At 37.5% G+C, this 21,731-nt stretch overlaps 1 protein-coding gene and 1 long non-coding RNA gene across 5 annotated transcripts in view; both read right to left on the reverse strand.

Moving 5' to 3' along the window:
- Positions 1-16,912, reverse strand: part of LOC137078297 (AP-1 complex subunit sigma-2) — a 101,174-nt gene extending 84,262 nt beyond the window's left edge. For all 4 annotated transcript variants that reach the window (XM_067445472.1, XM_067445471.1, XM_067445470.1 and 1 more), the window contains exons 1-2: positions 16,791-16,912; positions 8,324-8,502 (exon numbers count right to left, since the gene is read on the reverse strand). In XM_067445472.1, coding sequence (XP_067301573.1) covers positions 8,324-8,502 — 179 coding nt within the window. In that variant the 5' untranslated portion in view covers positions 16,791-16,912. The remainder of the gene's footprint in view (positions 1-8,323; positions 8,503-16,790) is intronic.
- A 3,301-nt stretch (positions 16,913-20,213) lies between these two features.
- On the reverse strand, positions 20,214-20,904 carry LOC137079179 (uncharacterized). The gene is made up of 2 exons (XR_010905411.1): positions 20,741-20,904; positions 20,214-20,456 (listed from the first exon to the last, which is right to left on the reverse strand). It is a non-coding gene; the product is annotated as an uncharacterized lncRNA (long non-coding RNA).
- Positions 20,905-21,731: the final 827 nt, after the last annotated feature.

Genomic DNA, 21,731 nt, shown 5'->3' on the forward strand with positions numbered 1-21,731 from the left:
TCATGAGAACGGTTTGTGTTTTGTGATCGCTATAACTCTAATCTGGTCATAATTGTAATATGTCGTTAGCTGGACTGTCGGCTCGTGTACTATAGTGTTGTTCATGAGAACGGTTTGTGTTTTTGTGATCGCTATAACTCTAATCTGGTCATAATTATAATATGTCGTTAGCTGGACTGTCAGCTAGTGTACTATAGTGTTGTTCATGAGAACGGTTTGTGTTTTTGTGATGAAGGGGTCACTTTTTAATTGAATATTCAACCTGGATTAGTTACAAACAGATTCTGCCATAGTCATTGCCTGGGCTATGTATGTGTGGGGCGGAGCTATCAAAATAGGGGCGTGACCCTTTTTGGGGGTAGGGGCGTGTTTCTTTTGGTGATTTGAAATATCAACAACGGTTACCAGATATCACTTACCCCAGCTTTAAATAGAATACAATAAAATCATGCAAATCAAGTGAACTAATAACGAAAAATAAATACATTAAGTAAAAAATAAAATCAAAATGCACTTTTATGGACTTTCAACAATTCACTGCCATTATAAAGCTTGGAAGAGCCAGGACAGTTTTAATATAACTCTGATTGTATTCGTCCAAAAGAAGAATGTCATACACACCTAGAATGACTTGAGGGAGAGTAAATTATGGGGTCGTTTTCATTTTTGGGTGAACTAACTCTTTAAGCTTTGTCTCTTACACGAGAGCGTGCATTATGTGTCACAAGCACAGGCATGTAACCACTTCCCTACACTGTAAAAAATAAAAATGGAAAATGTACTGGTAATTTTCTGCCAGTACATTATCCAGTAATTTTATGGACATTTTCGTTGACCTTTAAAACACAAACTAATGCAATGTGTAATTCAAAATACAGGTAAAAAATAATACGGAAAATGTCTTCATATTTCTACAGCACATTGTGACCACCAGCCTTTAGCCTTTAACGCTCTCTGAGAGGCTGGTTTCCATACTTCACGTTTAGCTGAACAATAGTGATGTGTCGAAACAATAGTTTTGAACGAATCTTTAACTTGACTCGAGACTACAGAGTTGTCTCAGAGAGTGATTCGTTAATTTTGTGTTGACCGCGCATGCGCATAACGAAACATATGGGTTCTGAATCTTTTGTTCTTCCTGTCTGTCCCATAGAGTCTATGCTGTGTAATAATATATATATATATATAAAAATCCACAAAAATCCATAAAAATCCACTTGTCCAGGACAAGCGTTAATGTCAAGCCCTTTTTTATAATATATATATATATATATATATATATATATATATATATATATATATATATATATATATATATATATATATATATATATATATATTATAAAAAAGGGCTTGACATTAACGCTTGTCCTGGACAAGTGGATTTTTTGAAGAGACAAGTGAAAGACAATTTTACATGCCTGACGGACAAGAGCCTGATTAAAACAAAAAATAACTAGCAAATCACCAAAATGCACGAATGATTGTGCATTAATTTATTGTAAGTGGCGATCGATAGTGGATGATAATATATAATGAACTGATGATAATAAGGTCGCGCTGTTGAAACTCGTGCAGCTTCTCAAGGAGAAATTACAACACTAGAGCGTTTTCCTGAATACCATCACGACTGAAAATGACACTGATTTAATATAACAGCTCCATAAACAATTAATTAACATTCACTTAAAGTCACTTACATTATAGATGCAATATTTAGTGTTTTTGTTCGATTTCAGCAGCGAAAATCGTTCACACACAGCAGAACCGTAACGTGTCTCACAGCAACATGTGTTACTGAATGATTCAGTGTTTGAATGAATCGTTTGAATGAACGAATCAATGACTCGCTCATTAAGACGGCCATCTGCTGCCACCTACTGGAGGTTTAGTTTCATGTTTAAACATTTCTTATGTGTCTATTCAAAACTACAAATCTCTAAACATTATTTAATGCATTTGTAATTTTTCAGTGCAAATTATTTAATTTTATTGTTAATACCCCTTATAGTCTCTTAATATAAATATAAAATTAGTCTCTTAATATAATATAAAATTAAACCTGAAGCATAGCCTATATTTAATAAGATTAGGGGATAAATGCCCTTGTAAAAATGTAAAAATATCACAAATTTAAAATAGTTAAATTAAAATAAATATATATATATATATTCACAAATATGCAGATTTAAATATGTCAAAGCTGACTGAACACTGGTGAGAATATTGCTTCAGAATAAATAATAGCTACAACACAGACACACGCAAAATGATTAAAAAAAAAAAAAAAAAAAAAAACTTTTTTTCCGGACAAGCACATTTTTTTTTACTCGGACAAGTGAGTGAGTGAGTGAGTGAGTGAGTGAGTGAGTGAGTGAGTGAGTGAGTGAGTGAGTGAGTGAGTGAGTGACAGATAGAGAAAGAGAGAGAGAGAAAAAAATACAGTCGATTCAAAATTAGTAATAGTCTAATTGAATTTGTGATGTTATACTTGAATAGTCAATATATTTCCCATATTTATATATGTCTGATATTAACTGAGAATTATATAAACAATAAAATAAAAAAATAACTACATGCTTGTTACTAAAAAGGTTGTGAACTAGTGTTGACAAGTCACGTGACAAAAGAACGAACGACTCAAACCCGAAAGACTCGTAAGAACTAACCATTTTTGTTTCCGGACCTGTGATCTGATCAGAGTCAGACACAGACGAGTCAACTCGACAACCAACGTCTCGAGGAGTTCGAAGACACGAGAGGTGGAGCTCAAACGTGATAAATATGAAGCTGCAAAAGAAAGAACGTTTCGGATCAGGAGGTGAGGTGAACTAACGGAGTTAGACTGCAATAGCCTGACCCAACAACTAATCAATTCATTAAACATTTCAGTTTCTGATCATTTGGCTTTGGTTGCAGTAGCCTATAGTTTATTTTTATTTCGTTTTAAAATGTAATCAACATTTTCAGAAGTACTAGATGTGTCGGGCTATTTAACATGTCATTTTAATTATATTTTGCTGAAATGAACGAAATGACTCAAAGATTTGTTCATTTTTCTGAACGAGACTCAAAGATCCGAGACAGTAAAATGATCCGAACTTCCCACTACTACTAAACAAGCGTGTTTTGAGTCTGGATTTGAACGTGGCAAAGCATCTAATTCCTGGGATATTTTTGCAATGATAGTAAACCTATTTAGTTATTGCTTTGACACGACTACTGAAACTATAGTCCGACTATAAAATCACATCAAGATTCCTGCCTTGATTTTGAGCGGTTTGACTCCTGGCCTCAAGTTATGCATTCACCTTGAGAACTTCATCTGCGTTTCCAAATGCAAGGACTTCAGTGTTTTCTTTGTTTAACTGAAGAGAGTTCTGGCACACCACCTGTATTGCATTTTTATTGCATCAATGCGTTTGCACAGGCAGTCAATGGGGACGTTTTTCTATTTTGCAATTTTTTCATCCAAAGCAACTTAAATTATATTCAAGGTTTACATTTCATCAGGGAATCAAACCCATCGCTAGTAAAATATGAAATAAGTGCTCAATCGCTGTGACCCGTGTGTGTTCATCAACATATAGGGATGACCTTTACCGTAAATATCTTTCACTCTAAAAATACAAAGCGCTTTCTTTTGAGAAACAGCCTTTGGGTTTGTGTTGATCTGTATTAATCATAATCAGAGTCATGAGTCCACGTCGTGTGTGTGTGTGTGTGTGTGTGTGTGTGTGTGTGTGTGTGTGTGTGGATCGTGTGTGTCCTGGAGAGTTCCGGCTCCTCATGAAATAAAGACCAGAGGAAATGACCGTGAGGACAGGACACTGAAACAGAAACACACCAGACGTGTGGCCGCATATTAAAATAAACTCACTCATGCTACCGAATACAAATAACACACAGCGCACTAACACTCGCCTCAGAAACTGAAACAATCCAGTGCAAACACACACAGACAGTATTAACCCTTAAAGACCTAGAACATTTTTGGGGCGCCTGATGTGCCTCTACTTTTCTTTGTTTTTCTCCCCCATTCTAGCAGTTAGCATCAAGTGTTATATATTATTTTAAACAGGAGAACCTGAAGTTTCCATCTAGCTCATTTGATGTCCCAATTTTACATTTATTTATTCTGAGAATGGATTAAATAAATATAATTTCAAGAAAAATGGCAGCAAAAATGTGATGTTTTTACTGTGAACTCGAACAGAACTTCATGAGGTTAGGATTTTTTCCTTTAGAAAGTTAGACTTGGTTGTTTTACACTTCCAGATTAAATTTTGTCTACATGTAACAATCCCTCAGCAAGTTATAGCCATTTATTATAACATTATTCTAGGCGTTTCTAGGTTTTTGAGTGAAAACAGGTGTATTTTATTTACTGATAATGTGTCCTAAAAAGTTCAAGTAATAAAGTAAATAGAAAGGTTGTTATATAATAACAACATTGAAACAAACATTTTTAATTAACAAATATATTTTAATTTGAACATGAAAAACAAAGGCAAACAATACATCAAGTTGTGACAACAAACCGTGAAATAAAATATACTGAAGCTACTTTTACATGTGGGCGGCTATTTTCATAAACGGACATTTCAACCTCTCTGCACATAATTCTTCTCAAACACAAATTGAGGAAAATATAAAAGTGAAAATTGTGTAAAACACAAACTACATACAAATAGAGAAATATACTGGCTGTGCTCTGAGAGAGAGCGCTTTGCACGCGTTTATTACTGTTTGGTTTCATGATGCACGCAAATTCACACCCACGTTCATTTTTCAGAGAAATGTGATTCGTGGTTCAAAAGACCAAACACTATGTTTATTGGTTGAGTTATGAAAGTTTCAACGAATCTGGGCACAGGGTGGTGGGACTAATTAAAAAATCATTTCTATTTTCTGTTTGGCTCAGGGGAACAACCTACATGTGTTTCCTGGACAAATCAATGCTGCATATTTTGATGACGCATCCACGCTGACTATGGAGCCTCTGAATGATCAATCGCGAGACATATTATACCTATGGAAAGCGGAGATTCTCCTCTCTATGGTGCATTTTCCAGCATACAGATTGGATTAGCGGTTTAAAAGTTATTAAACATTTTAGAACGGTAGTTATTTTTAGCCATGGGCGGCTGTCTCGGTCTTTAAGGGTTAAAGGGGAATTATGCAAAATTCACTTTCATATGGTTTTTGAAAACAATTATGTGTTTGCAGTGTGTACACAACAAGTCTATTCTTGTAAAATTCCATCCACATCTTTTTTTAATCCTCATAAATCATAAAAAGTGTTGCAAAACAAGCTGTTTGCAGATTCTAGCTTTTGTGAAGTCACATATGCACAGGCTCCGCCCACACTGCTGACTGACTCCGCCCTGTTCACATAGGCCACGCCCCACGGTGAGCTGTACACAGTATGCCCTGTTTCACAGCAGCATTCAAGTAATAAATATATTCTTATTAAAGGTACTAAAGGTATTTGTTGTAATAAAAGCAGCATCCTAGCAACATGCACCCATTCTAAACTCAATATCACTGCATAACCACGCAGATCACCCAATCGCAACTAGTGGGGTGTTCTTTAGGAAAGGTAAAGATCTAGCAGTATGACTAATGTGTATATGAGTGTGTGTGTGTGTGTGTGTATGGGTGCACGTGAGCGTATGAGCGTGGATGTGTATGTGAGCGAGTGTATGTGTATGAGTGAGTTTGTACATGTGTGTGTGAGCGAGTGTATGTGTATATGATTGAGTGTGTGTGTGTGTGTGTGTGTGTGTGTGTGTGTGTGTGTATGTGTATATGGGTGTGAGTGCGCACACGAGCGCGTGTGTGAGAGTATATGAGTCAGTGTGTGTGTGAATGTGTGTGAGTGCACGAGTGTATGTGTATAAGAGTGAGTGTGTGTGTGTGTGTGCGCTTGTGTATATGGGTGAGTGTGTGCGCGCATGACACGTGAGTGCATGTGTGTAAATGTATGAGCACGAATGTGTGTGAGTATGAGTGTGAGTGCGTGTGTGTGTGTCCGCATGTGGGAGTGCCTATGAGTGAGCGGGTGTTTGTGCGAGTGTGTATATAGGTGTGTGTGTGTGTGTGTGTGTTCCCAGGTCAATGTCTCAGTACCCCCCCCATTTCTGCTGCCATGGAAACACCCTGTTCTCAACGAACGATCGCTTTCATCCTGATCACAGACACACACTGGCATTAGGAGAACATGTGATTGTTTACAGGACACAGTGACACACACAACATGAGCTGATGCTTCTGAAAGACTGCATGACAGAGAACATCCGATTCCTAAACCGAAATTACCTCATTCTGTGCCAGTAAACGAGCTCGGTGTGTGTGGACACTTTAATAACTTCTCTCTAGTGCGGTCTTTCTTAAAACCTGTTCCTGATCTCACAGTGGATATTTCACAGGTGACAAGACAGGTGACAAGACGCTCAACTAGAACTGAAGTTAAACTTAAGCTAATATTTAAAGACACCCAGGAAGGAGTTTTTCCCACAGCATGGGTTAAATTAGTAGCCAAGATATTTTTTCATTAACCTCTTTCTAAGTAGTCACACACACAGAGACAGAGACAGAGAGAGAGAGACAGAGAGACAGCGAGACAGAGACAGCGAGACAGAGACAGCGAGACAGAGACAGCGAGACAGAGAGACAGCGAGACAGAGAGACAGAGAAAGAGAGAGAGAAAGAGAGAGAGAAAGAGAGAGAGAGAGAAAGAGAAAGAAGAGAAGACGACGATGTGCTCTTCATCTTAAACTCTCTCAATATGCACTAAATGTTCTTCACTAGCCTGGGGAGTGTCTTTAACCAAAACCTGAAACCATTTAAAAAGACTTGCGTTACTTAAAATAAACATGGTAACACTTTACAATAAGGTCCCATTAGTTAACCCTAGTTAATGCATTAAAGGGTCATAACACACACACACACTTTATGTAGTCTCATATTAATCTTGAGTATCTATAGAGTAGTTGACTGTTGATCCTTCATATCTCCAAAGAGTTTAGTTTTATCAGATTTATAAAAGACATACAGTGTACCGACTCTTTCTGAAAACAGCAGAGCTTGTGGAGGCGTGCAGTGGGCGGAGCTAAAGAGTCACACACACACACACACACACACACACACACACACACACACACACTATCCCTGGATAACTTTAAACTCTCTGTACATTGATGTTGTACTTCCATTACATCCGCATTTGATGCAGGTTTACTCACGGTGTGTGTGCGTGTGTGTTCGTTCTTCTGGGATAAGTGCCCAACCCATACAAGGAATTCCACAAGGAAGTGTATTGGACTCATAAATATTCATTTTTTGAATTTTTGCCCATGTTTCGCATGAGAATCAACTCTTTAAACGAGCACTACATTAAAGGGATAGTTCATCCAAAAATGAGACTGATGTGTATCTGCGTACCCCCAGGGCGTCTGAGATGTAGGAGTGTGTGTTTCTTCAGTCAAACACAAATGAAGATTTTTAACTCAACCGTTGCTCGTATAATGGATGTCAATGGGGTGTATTTCTATGAGAGTAAAAAACACACAGACATACGAATCCATATTAAACCCTGTGGCTCGTGGAGACACATTGATGTCTGAAGACACGAAACGATCACTTTCTGTGAGATTTTTTACCTCAAATACAACACTATGTACAAAAGCCACAAGCTCAAATTACACGATATTGCATACGATACGCGCGAGAGATCACTTCCACTGCTTGTATCCCATTGAGATAAGCCATATCGTGTAATTTGACCTCATCCAGCAGAAGTGATGGCGCGGTCACAACGTTTGGACATAGTGTTGTATTTGAGCTTTAAAAAGAAAGAGCTATAAATACTGATGTGTTTCTCACAGAAAGTGATCGTTTCGTGTCTTAAGACACCAATGTGTCTCCACGAGCCTCAGGGTTTAATATGGATTCGTATGTCTGTGTGTTTTTTACTCTCATAGAAATACACCCCATTGACATCCATTATACGAGCAACAGTTGAGTTAAAAATCTTAATCTGTGTCCTACTGAAGAAACAAACACACCTACATCTCGGACACCCTGGGGGTCAGCAGATAAACATCACAGGCTCATTTTTGGGGGAACGATCCCTTTACTTCATTGGTCACAACAGTAATGGCAGGTCAAATCGAGTGCACTGAATCATGGGACAGAAATTCTCAAAAAAAATACCGTGTTCAAAATGGATAACTTAGTCACTCTGATTAAACAGGTTAACGTGGAGCTCTTATTAGTTAAAGTATAAAACAATGCACAACTTCACAGCTGCTCCACTGACCTTTTATACACAATTTTAAGGTCCCGCCACTCCAGGAAGCTGCACATCTTGGGCTTGCGGGCCAGAACAGTTTGCACCAGCTCTCGTGTGATCTTCTTCTTCTCCTTGTCGGACAGAGGAACGTACCATTTCTGCAGACGGAGCTTCCCCTGCCTGCTGAACAACAGCATGAACTGCATCTGAAGGGAACAGGGATGGACGTGAGATGTGCAGAGAACCGGAGAGGCGATCAGAAGAACACAAGACCAGACATATTCTGCCAAATAGTAAATAAGAGCCTAATAACGGTCGTTTAAATAATAAGCCACTCGAGATTTTCACAGCAAATTAAAGGGATAGTTCACCCAAAAATTTTTATTCTGTCATTAATTCCTCACCCTCATGTCGTTCCAAACCCGTAAGACATTCGTTCATCTTCTAAAATTAGATTAAGATATTTATAGCAAATTCTACTAACACTAAAATACTAAAAAACTTCCACTTTAAAGCCGCAGAAAGGTATTAAAGACATCGTTAAAGGCACAATATGTAAGATTGTTGGATTCAAATATCCAATATTTGGTTTTATTTTGTAGAAACCATGGAAACACCAAAGACCCTTTAGTATATTATGTGTTTTATTAGGCAGATGAACAACTGTTTGGAGACATTTATAGAACTAGATTCCGACCAATATTGGTTTTTTAGGGGCCGATGCCGATATTAGGGAGTAAAAAAAGTCTGATATCGACATAGTCGACCGATATTCTTTACGTGTATATTATAATACAGTACCAGTGAAAAGTTTGGACACTTTCCCATTGGCGTCCAAACTTTTGACTGGTACTATATATAGTATATACATACAATCTACATTAATACAACAGAACAAACGAAAAACAGTTCTTCTCATGTAGGTCTAAACTAGATTTTCAGCTACAGTAATCAAAAGTAAAATATCACGACAATCTTCAGTGTATAAATATAGATTAACCCAGTCAAGAGCAGTGAGTGGTTTTATTTCTGTCTTTTGTAACCTCGTCTTATGAGAAATCGCTTCCCTGCCATTGATGAGATTTTTCCATGTTTTCACTGTTATACAGTAGGGGGCGCTATAACATCATCTGAATGAGTACAGAATCTCCTGATTAAAACACAGGTAAAGACGACGCAGAAGTGAGTGATCTCATTAGAATATGCATACGTAAAATAACGAATTAAACATCATATAAATCTGAAACTGCCTAAAGTTATAGAATGAAATGTCGACCCAGGACGATCTATAGGACTGAAGCTTTAGAGGTGTTGAGGGACTCCATCTGTGTTTCGATCATTGTTCTGAATCCCATTTGTAATGTAAGTTAGTTGCGATTTTCTCAAAATGTAGCTTTTTTTCATTAAACGGATCCACATTCAAGTCTTGGTAATAAAGAATGCATGAAGTGAGAATAAAACTTAGGGTCTGTTCTTTCTTTTGATATATTACATGTTATATAATCTGTGGGCCATGAAACTTGTGAAAATGACCAAATACGCTGGTGGTAGCAAATTTCATATTTACGTTAACTTGAGACACCACCGACGATGTTTACGGTGATACTCGACAAGACCAGCATTTTGACAATTTCTTGTGAATATTTGCGCGCTGTGGGACGCATGGGCGCGCGCTCATATCTGCGGCATATACGCCGATATAAACAGACTCATATCTGCGGCATATACCCCGATATAAACAGACTCATATCTGCCGATAAAATCAGCAGACCGATAAATCAGTCGGCCTCTACAGAAAATGAATTATAGTACAACATTTTCTCCATTATACAGTATGTTTTCAAATTAATTGCATGCCATTTAGCCACGCAAGACATCCAGCATTTATTAGTATGATATTCTAATATCAATCTAGCTCACTGTAGTGTGAACAAGTGTCTCAAAGCAGCCGTGGAGAGAACGCAGAGCAACGTTATAACATTTTCAACACACTTAAATGTGTGTAATATGATAAAGTAGCACTGCGTTACCACCATAGACTGTAAAAAAAAAATATGGACGTAGTGTCCGTGATATCACCCATAGGTTTCTGAAGAGCAGTTTTGAAGCACAAGGTAGAGACGAGCTGGCCGTAATAACAGACAATGGGCAAAGAGGCGGGACGTGGGCGGAGCTAAGGTGACGCAATGGCTAACAGACAGCAGACAAACGACAATCCACCTGTCACTCAAAGTGGCCACGCCCTTAATAATGCAATACTTTAAGGCTTTATATAATGTAAACGAATGAGTTATAAAAAAATTCACCCCCTCACAGTCGTCATGAAGGGCAAAATTAGCCGTATAGACCAAAACCACAATTTGTCCCAGACTGTAAACATGTTTTTTTCTGCTGTGAAGTTGGACATTTTATAATGGGGCTCAATGAGATTCTGCTCCTTTTGGAGCCGGACGCTAGTGGCCAGTCAAGGAATTGCAGTTTAAGTCACTTCTGTATTGGCTTCAAGAGCAACTTCCCGCTTGGTTACCACACACACAAACACGAGTGGAAGAAGCGGAAAGCAGTAACTGTGGCAAAAAAAAGCTCTGCTGCGGTTGAGTCGTGCCCCGCTCCAGCAGCCTCGTTCAGCTCCACAACACTCGGCCTTACTCTTGGGATGCATGGTATACCAGTACTAGGACAATACCGGTATACATTTTCTTTCAATTGGTACGATATCGTGATTTTGCTTGTTTCGTTATAAGCTGCTGTTCCGAAGTTCCCCCCCAAACTGACACGAAACCAGCAAATGTGACAAGATTTGAATCTCACTCAACACGCCCAAAACTGAAGAAATCAGTAGAAGTGAAATCTGGAATTACTTTGCTTATAAAACTGATGAAGGACCTTCAAACCCTGCCAAGCATCGGTCACTTGTCCATCCTGACTTGTACAACACATTAAGACATTGACAGTCCGTCATTCAAACCTAGGCCTGTCGCGATAGTCGATATATCAATTAATCGATAAAAAAAATAAAAAAATATGTGCATGCTTTTTTGTTTTCCTCGTCTCTCTTGTTGACTGCACACGTCTCGTCCGTTTGGGGAGGTGTTTATACTCAACGCGCAGACTGGGTGCGGCGTGATGAGACGTCATTCTCGGTCAGCAGATTCGTCTGGAACTCGTGGCTCTTCGATTGCGGAGCCACACGCAAAGTTACGAAATTTGAGGTGCACAACGGCAAGCGAAATGGGGCCCGCGTCGACGTGATTTTTGCCGCCCGCACCCTCGTGCTCGAACAGACGCGTCGTGCATAAACGAGGCTTAAAGCTACACTGAAGTTTGATAAACGCAAGTTAATTCTTCAGTTCAATCTTTGTGTGCTAAAAAGGCACATACGTTCCTGTAGAGATAGCAATACAAATGGTAAATGGACTGCATTTATATAGCGCTTTCAACAGACCCTATGGCCATCCAAAGCGCTTTACATGTTGCCTCACATTCACCCATTCATACACGCATGGCGCCATCCAGCTCGTCGGGAGCAGTTTGGGGTTAGGTGTCTAGCTCATGGACACCTCGACACTTGGTCAGGTGGAACCGGGGATCGAACCACCAACCTTCCGGTTTGTAGACAACCTACATGAACCACTGAGCCACTGCCGCATACACATTCTCCTTTTGCCAAATAAATGAAAAGCATGTGATCAATGTCTTCTCTCTCGCTGTATCAAAATATCCCTTTCCCCAGAGATGGTCTAGTTCAGTTTGTGCATGATTAGGCTATGATATAAAAACATTTTTTAATACTGTATCCTAAATTGTGGATAATTAATATATCATATGCTGAAGTACATTTCTGGATTAAAAGAAAAAAAACAACAAGAACCGTACAGAACGGAAAACCGTGAGCCTAAAAGCATGATACGAACCGAACCGTGGGTTTAGTGAACCGCCGCCCCTAATATGCTCCTAAAACACAATCATCCGCTGCAGTTTTCATCCATTTGATTTATTGTTTTTGGTATTTATTCAAGTGCATTTTTTTTTAAACAGACTGAGAGTCCATGCTTTTATTGTTTTTGGTTGTTTTGTTCATTTATTGTGGTTATTTAAAATGTTTTCCATTTTTAGTGTTAAATAGCCTTTAAAAAATAAAGTTTATTCATCTTTAAAAAAGGTGTACCTGCATTTTTATGCCATTATCATTATTTTAGATGACAATATTATCGTTTATCGCAATCATTTCTTGGCCAATTTATCGTCCAGCAAAATTTGTTATCGTGACAGGCCTATTCAAACCATCTCATTTAGACATTTATTTTCTTTTAACACTGATCAATGCAATACGTCAAGTCAACTTTATTTATGTTGCGCTTTTACAATGATGCTTTACAATGACAACATACATAAGATCGTCTCGTTTACATATCACAAAATCTCCAGTGTTAGTTTCAACCAATGCCGTTTTAGATCTCATATTTGCACTTATTTTTTTGCAGAAAAATTATACATTTTAAATTTAAAATAACACTGGATAGCCTTCACTATTTATTAGGGATGCACGATATTGGATTTTTGCCGATATCCGATATGCCGATATTTTTCGGCTCATTTTGGCCGATGCCGATATATGTTTATTTTTTCCCTTTGTTTGGAAACAACACCATTTTGAGCAAAAACTATTTATTTTCATTCTGGTTTCAGATTTCTGAGGTCTCCTTACTAAAAGGATTCTTGTTGAAGATAAATAAATGTTAATAAAGTTCTTTTTATGATAAGAGTATATTAAAAGCTCTGAAAATAACAATAAAAAAGTAAGTAATTTTTCACCCCAGATGCAGCTGTAACCTAAATATTGTATTTTTGGATTTAACGTTTGTGCACATGAAGTGGGGGTGGCATGACATCCATTGATGCTGTCTTTTAATTCTACAATTATTGTAGAGCTCCTTGGATTATTTTTCATCATCCATTTCGTAAAATTTTATTACAGATTAATACACTGTATATAAAAGTATTTAATTTACAATTGTCATGCTTGTGATTTATGACATCATTACTGATTTGTTTATTCAGAACAAGTAAATTTATCAATTTATTCAATTTATTTGTGTATTCTACTTTTCATTGTATTAGTGTAACAACAGCGCCCCCACTACATGTATAAATATATAGCGGTCTAGCGGGAGGGCACTAGGACCTGGAGGAGCTTCTGCTGCTGTGGAGGCTGCCGCACCTGCTAGAGAGTGGGGAGACGCGATTGGGCTTGTTTTGGGCTAGTTTTGTTGTGAAAACGTGGCAAATCTGCTGCTGACGGTCACGTCCTTCTGTACGTGCATTCAGAAATTCAAGGCAGCATTTAAAAACAGTCAATATAAATCACTGTACATGCAATGTATTTTCTTGTTTTCACTTGAAGAATGACTGCAGTGCTGACATGGTCTCATCGCTGTAGCACTCCTTGCACACGCGAGTTATTGCAGGCGCATATCAACACGTTATCATATCGGCAAGGCATATCGGCATAATGTTTTCATATCGGCCGATGCCGATTTTTATATTTTAAGCGTTTATCGGCCGATTTCGATGTCGTGCCGATAATATCGTGCATCCCTACTATTTATAGACCCACATTAAACAGGTAAATCCTTACAATTAAAGCTAAAAAAGGTATTTAGTGACAGACAGCAGTATGTTAGGTCCAATTTACTATTCTTACACATGCCATGACACATACTATTGCACGATTTATATTCGCATAAGACATAACCGACTCCGTTTACGTGAATACTCACTAAAGACGCGAGACATTTTAAAACAAGTTTGAGTTTATTTGACCCTTTAAGGCGGTTTGTGTGTGCGTTGTTGGTATAAGCGCAAAGAAAACGGTCTCTCAAAGAGCTCCCATCCCATGTATTACGAATTACAAAATGCTATCAAATCACTTGCATGTTCAAATTTGAGTGATTTCTATGGAATTACTTTTGTCTCAAAACTGAACGAAACTTTTTCAGAAACTATCAAAATATGCCGTTACAAAAGAAGCAAAACAAAAAGATGGAAAAAAAATGAACTCAAATCGAAATTTTAATGCAAGATTTTTTATGTTTTTAAATTGTCTTCTGCTGCTCACCAAGGTTGCATTTATGTTATTAAAAATAATGTAACAGGATATTCAGTATGCTTCATTCTTTGTTAATGTTTTTCAAAGATTCGTTTTCGCAAATAGTGGATAGTGAATGCATTGCCAAAGATTTCGCTTACATTTCTCAGTTTTTCGTTTGCAGTTGACACAAACCTCTGGTGGGGGCGGGCTTAACAGTGATCGACTCTGATTGGATAAAGAGCTTTTGATGGACAGGTGCTCTTTGACCTGCGCTGCACATATTGGAATGATCTCGCGGTGCTTTGTATTAGTTCGTAAAGATGAGCTCTCAGGAGAGACATAGAGCGGCGGCGGCTTCATCTTCATTATCTCCACCTGCTTGTTCTTCAACAATACGTTTGTGTTATTGAAGTAACCAATAATATCGATAAAAGTTGTATCCATGTACAGTGTGCAACAGTTCGTTGCGGGTTATTGATATATAGGTGTAATTTGCGGGTGGGACATGTCTCCAGCACTTTTTTTAAACATCTTGTTGCACGTATGAACTTAACTAATACAAAAAAAAAACATCACTTCATTAGTTTCTTATATAATAGAGCGATCTGGAGCTCTATTATCAGTGGCGTGTGCATGTGCAGTCTACACACAGACGAGCGCTTTAATCGCTTCCCTATCATTGATGAGATTTTTTCCATGTTTTCACTGTTATACAGTAGGGGGCGCTATAACATCTACTGAATGAGTACAGAATCTCCTGATTAAAACACAGGTAAAGACGACGCAGAAGTGAGTGATCTCATTGGAATATGCATACGTAAAATAACGAATTAAACATCATATAAATCTGATACTGCCTAAAGTTATAGAATGAAATGTCGAGAGACTTTCTATTTGTTCCGGTGAAATCATGAAATAAAATGCATTTTAAAAAAACTGCCCCTGCTCTTGATATACAACCACTGATGATATTCAGTATAGATGCAAGAATTAAACATGAGGTTTATATTAGCTAATAAATGAACTATTGACTTGATTTTTGGACATCTTAATATACCCCCCCCACCACCACCACCACCACACACACACACACTTTAAAACAAAGTTACGCCACTGTTGACATAAAACGTTTTTAAATAATTAACGTGCCAAATAAACACATGAATGTTTTTATTCAAATATAGCCAGAACTGTTGCACACTGTACATGGATACAACTGTTATCGATATTATTGGTTACTTCTGAAAAAGTTTTGCTCAGTTTTATAGTTTCATTTAGTTTTATTGAGACAAAGGTAATTCCACAGATTTCCCACAGCTATCCCGCAATGAAAGCGAACGTGTTGAATCGGAGTGCACAGATTGCTTTTATAGTGCAGATTCGATGTCTTTTGAAGCCATTTTAAGAGCTAGAGAAGGGAGACAGCCAGTATTGCTGAAATTACTTCTCACAAGAAAGTTTTTAAATGGATTGATTTGGTGTGATCATTTATGTTGGTTAATTTAGTAATAACATTTGTGGTAATGTCTCGCTTTATAAACACAAAACCTTAGAGAATGAGTAAAATTCATCCAGGTCCCGATTCTTTTCCACCGGCTGTGAGGTGAAGTGAGAGGACAACTCAAATAATTCCGAGCTCAATCTCGGCGTCATCAACGCCATATTGTTTTGAATAGGCGAACTCTAGCGGCGAAAAACTACATAGTGTGCCTTTAAAGAACTCCAGTGGTTTAACATCATTATTATGAAACGGCGCGACCACCTTTTTCACTCAAAAACACATAATATACCACTTTATATTTACTAAATAATCTCGTGTTCATGAGAGCACTACCGCGCATGCGCGTTGAGTTGACGTTGGTTGCGCGTTGGAAAGCGGCAGTTGTGCATTTGGACCAAAATTATCTTCATTTGTTTCAAAGATTAACAAAAAAAAAGTCTTATGGGTTTGCAACAGCACGAGGTTGAGTAATTAATGACAATTTTGATTTATGGATGAACAATATACCTTTAACATAACATAAAAACATCACAAAAATCATGACAACAATAACCTCAATGCTTCTGACATTTTAAAAAACGTGTAAAAATGGTCATATTTAATATTTCACATTTTACTATTTATATAATAGCATGTATTATTGTTATTGTAAAAATGCATGTCATTCACTATAACCAAACTCCATTTCTATCTTGAACTTATTTTACTTATTTGCACAGTGATATTTATTAATTCAGAGAGCAAACGCACAAAATTTGATTTTGGGTTCTGTAGATTTGATTGCAAAGCTAATTAACGCCTAAACTAATAAGCATGTGATTTCCAATGCGCAGTTGTTATTTGCACTTTTGAGTCACGCTTTTTCCTAGAGAAACTGACCGAAAAGCACACGGAAAGCATACCTTTATGAAGAGGTCCGCTGGTAAATGAGGGATGAATTCACATGAGTTCTGGATTCACAGTGATTCGCGTCTGTCTCAGCTCGAGTCTTGTGTACAATAGATGCTAAGCGGCGTCAGCTGACCGCTCGTTTCTCATTGGACGGAGGCTTCGCTCGGGGAGTTTTCATTGGCGAGAAAAAACCCGTTATCCCCGCCTAGTCAGGAGCGCGGGCATCTGATTGGTGGTCACGTGCGTCAGTCAACGCTAACAGGCAGTGTCCCGCCTCCAGGCAGTGTTGTTGGAAGGGTGATTGTCAAGCGATTTAAAGATGGGAATAATAATTTAGTAACAGAATTAAAAGCGTTTGTCACTCACATAATTCTGTCTTTGACGCATTATAGGCTGTGACTGATAATAATGCACTCAAGCACAAAATGTTGGCTGCTTTATTGTATAATCTACTAAGTATAATTTTGTGCATTCTTCAAAAGGTTTACTGTGAATACTGTGTCCTTGCATTAAAAATATATGCGTGTGTGTGCGTGTGAGTAATAATCTGTTACTGTGAAACACATCTAAAACTTAAATTTAACAAAGTTGGTCGGATTTGAATTGGATCCGATGAAATATATTGATGGATATGCATCTTTAATGAGAGAGAATCAAAAGCAGTGGTTCGTGTGCTGATCCAAACACCACTATTTTACTATTAATTTATCTTCAATTGGAAAGGAGAAGTCCCGCACACTATCAACTTGCAATTAAAAGGATTTATTGTTTCATAGCAACGTTTCGATCTTGCGATCTTCCTCAGGCATGAAAAAAACATAAGAAACTTTCATTTCTTTTAAAGGGTACCGTTGACCAATCACAATCTTAAGGTCAACGTAAACCAATCACAATAAATGATGGAACACATTAGCGTAAGATCATCACACCACAATCGTTCGCTTCTCTTAAACCCATCACATTACAATGCATCAATAATGGCACAATGAATGATAGAACACCTCATCATAAACTCATCACATCACCATGAATATTAAAAAACATAATAGACTCGTCACATCACACTGAATGATAGAACACATCATCATAGACTCGTCACATAACAATGAATGGAAGAAGACATCATAGACTCGTCACTTCACAATGAATGATAGAACACATCATCATAAACTTATTACATCACAATGACTGGTAGAAAACATCATAAACTCGTCACATCCCACTGAATGATTGAACACTTCATATACTCATCTCATCACAATGAATATTAGAAAACATAAACTCGTCACATCACACTGAAAGATAGAACACATCATCATAAACTCATCACATCACAATGAATGGTAGCAGACATATCATCATAAACTCATCACATCACAATGAATGGTAAAAAACGTCATAGACTCATCACATCACAGTGAATGGTAGAACACATTATCATAAACTCATCACATCACGATGGATGGCAGAACACATCGTCATAGACTCGTCCTGCTCTCCTACGCACCTATCACACACAGGTGTGCGACGTTTATGTGATTAACTATTAATTTATCTGAAATGTTGAACTATGTTGTTAAGAGTAGTACTTTTCACAAATATGAAGGTCTAGTTGTAAATAAAATACGAAATAAAAGCACACTTGGCAATAAAGTTCTTTCGGATATATTTATTAATTAAATACTGCATTAATTATCTATTGTTCAAAGATTTGGACATAAACAGGGTTCTTTTCTTATAGTCCCAGTTAATTATTAATAATTTAAATCACCAAACAGACTTTGTAAATGACGTCATCACTGTTACAGCGCCACCAAGTGACGAGTGTCGCCATTGACCCTTCTCACGGATTTCTCTCTCTCTCTTTTCTTATTTTTAGAGAGAAAATGGGAAAGAAAGAAAAACAACAAGGTCTCCAATGCATGTGTGAAAATGGACTATATCTATAGAGGACGGAACCTGCAAAAACAATACATAAATAAATCCACAAAATTCTACTTAAATATATAAGTATACAAATAAATCTGCATATTCCTGCATAAATTTATAAACGATTAAATGTGAGTGGAGATCATTACATAAAACCAATGTGGAGAGTAATAAAAATTAGCAAATGCTAACCTGAGAATTGTCCTGCACAATGATATATTTAATGAATATATATTTATGCAGGAATATGGGGTTTTATGTATTTCTTTTGCAGTTATTTATACATGTAGACTTGTGGATTTATGTATTTATTGTTTTTGCAGGTTTTGTCCTCCATATCCTTCAGTCTAAATAAACACTAACACTGGCTTTCTAACAAAACGTTGGAAGTATCATCTATACCTCAGATTTTGCCATCACAGCTACCTGTCGCTTGGATTTACATTCATTTTATATATTTTTTTTAATGAATGACATTTTATACATGGCCTACATTTCAAATTTGCTCTCTTCTGACTCTCAATACCATTAAATCCAAAAGATTGAGTTTATAGTATTTGTTAATGTTGAGATCATCTCTGAATGTAAAGGTGACATTTTTCCTCTCCACAGCTTGACCTGTAAAACTGTGCTGTATTATCCAAAAAGTGCATATACACTAATCATTATTTTGTGGTGAAGTAAATACTACGGAAAAAACTAATGTAACTTCAGTAGAAAAAAGTTAGTTCAGGCAATAAAGTAAGTAAACTCAGGCTTGTACTAAGTATAAACATCAGCATTATAAAATTAAGTCTGTCTAGTTGGCCATCTGTCCGTCTCCATCTCGCTATCCATTTTTCTGTCTGTCTGTCCGTCTGACTGTTTCTCCATCAGTCCATCCATCCATCTCTCACTGTCGGTCTGACTATCCATCTGTCTCTGGGGTCTGAATAAATTAGTTAATTCATTGATTTTTGTTGTTGCCAGTTTAACACTATCATTGCTTTTGTTATTAGTAACTTGCCATTTTGTGACACTTGGAGTTAGTGTACTCAAAATTACACATTTATACTCAAGTCATCGAATGTTACCACCACTAAAGTATTGAGCTCTGCGTTTACAGTCTGCAATACTGCCATTATGTAGAGGTGTACAATTATATCTACTGGATTATTTACTTAAAGCATAGACTTTAATAGTGCGTTTCATTCCATGTTAGTTAGTAGCCTAATATGCATTGCAAATAAACTTCAACTAAGTAGAAATGACCACAAACTGGCCAAGTTAAAATTACTACTCATTTTCTTTGTTAAGTTTACTTGATTAAGTAGAGAGTTTGTTTAATTCCATATATACATGAAAGTTACTGCATGCAAAACAGAAATCAAATTGTTTTTCTACAGTGTAAAACAGAGAGCGTTTGCGCTAATAAAACAAGCACACTGGCATTTCTCTCACCCAGAAATCATTATCCAAAAAATAAGTGAAAAATGAAAGAACGTCACAGTGTAAAGACAAAGACATTTAAAAAAAAAACGAAAACTCTTTATTAATTTAAAAGTCTAAAAGTGGGAATAATTTAACTCCAGCGGTCAGGCGCATTTGTCCCGGAGCGCGCGCACGGCGGCGGTGTGGAGCTCTCTCTGCGTGATGACGCGCCGCCGGTTGAACTTGGAGAGGCGCGCGGCCTCGGTGCCAACCTGCGCATGCGCATCGGCCCGGTGCCGCATCAAAGAGACGGCATCACTCACGTCAATGGACAGCTCCTTAAAAATATAAAGTTAAAACCCAAAACGTTTTTCACATTAAATACGAATTGGCTCGGTTGCAATTGCAAGTTAGTGTTTTTGTTTTTTTTTTAACGGAAAGAATTTACTATTAAACAATTAGTGTAACAATTAGCTGTACCATCTAGTAATCGTTATAATTAAAAGGTTCGCTCATATACATTTATACTAACACGTTTTAATAAAATGTGGAAAGCTACATTACACACTATAAGTGAACGGTCTAACTTTAGTATCTTTTAGAGGTAAATGCTTCAACACACCTTCTCAATCCTGAAGATGTAAGCAGAATATCTCCTGACGGTCTGTTTGTGTGTCCAGCCTGTTTTAGTGCAGTTCTTCATGGACTTCAGGCTCAGGACAGGTGATGTTTTCATGATTGATACTGTTCAAGCCGCATTCACAGAACCGGAAGTGACGAGGTTCAACAATTTATTGCGTCTCTGCTCGTCTCTGAGCACAGGTGAAACATTTCAGCTTAATTAAAGCTAATTAAGACATCCATTCAAAGGCCATATCGTGGTGAATATATTTAGGTGGATTAAATAATATTTTTGAGTTTACAGTTTAAACTTACAGTTTATTTAGAGTGTGCAAGGTTTGGGAAGTAATTTAACTACAAAAGTCATAATTATTATTCATAATTGCTCTTTTCCCACTAGATGTTTGTTAGTAATGCTGCTGTGGAATGAATGAATGTATTAATGCTACCAATGGGATGTACATTTGATAAACAAACAGGTAAACCCCACGTTATGACAAAGATGGCAATAGCCGAAAACCTTGTCCTTGTTGGGACATATTTTGGTCCCCATGAGGAAAACATCTTATAAATCACACTAAGTGGTGTTTTTTGAAAATGTAAAACTGCGGAATATTTCCTATGATGGGTAGGTTTAGGAGAAGGCGCTCTCTCTCTGTGTGTGTGTGTGTGTGTGTGTGTGTGTGTGTGTGTGTGTGTGTGTGTGTGTGTGTGTGTGTGTGTGTGTGTGTGTGTGTGTGTGTGTGTGAGTGTGTGTGTCTGTGTGTGTGTTTGTGTGTGTGTGTGTGTTTGTGTGTGTGTTTGTGTGTGTGTGTGTGTGTGTGTGTGTGTGTGTGTGTGTGTGTGTGTGTGTGTGTGTGTGTGTGTGTGTGTGTGTGTGTGTGTGTGTGTGTGTGTGTGTGTGTGTGTGAGAGAGAGGGATGGGTAGGTTTAGGGGTAGGGGGATATAATGTACAGATTATACATCATTATAAATCATAAAAACCATTACA

The sequence above is a fragment of the Pseudorasbora parva genome, chromosome 6 (assembly GCF_024679245.1).
Source record: "Pseudorasbora parva isolate DD20220531a chromosome 6, ASM2467924v1, whole genome shotgun sequence".
NCBI classification, from domain to species: Eukaryota; Metazoa; Chordata; class Actinopteri; order Cypriniformes; family Gobionidae; genus Pseudorasbora; species Pseudorasbora parva.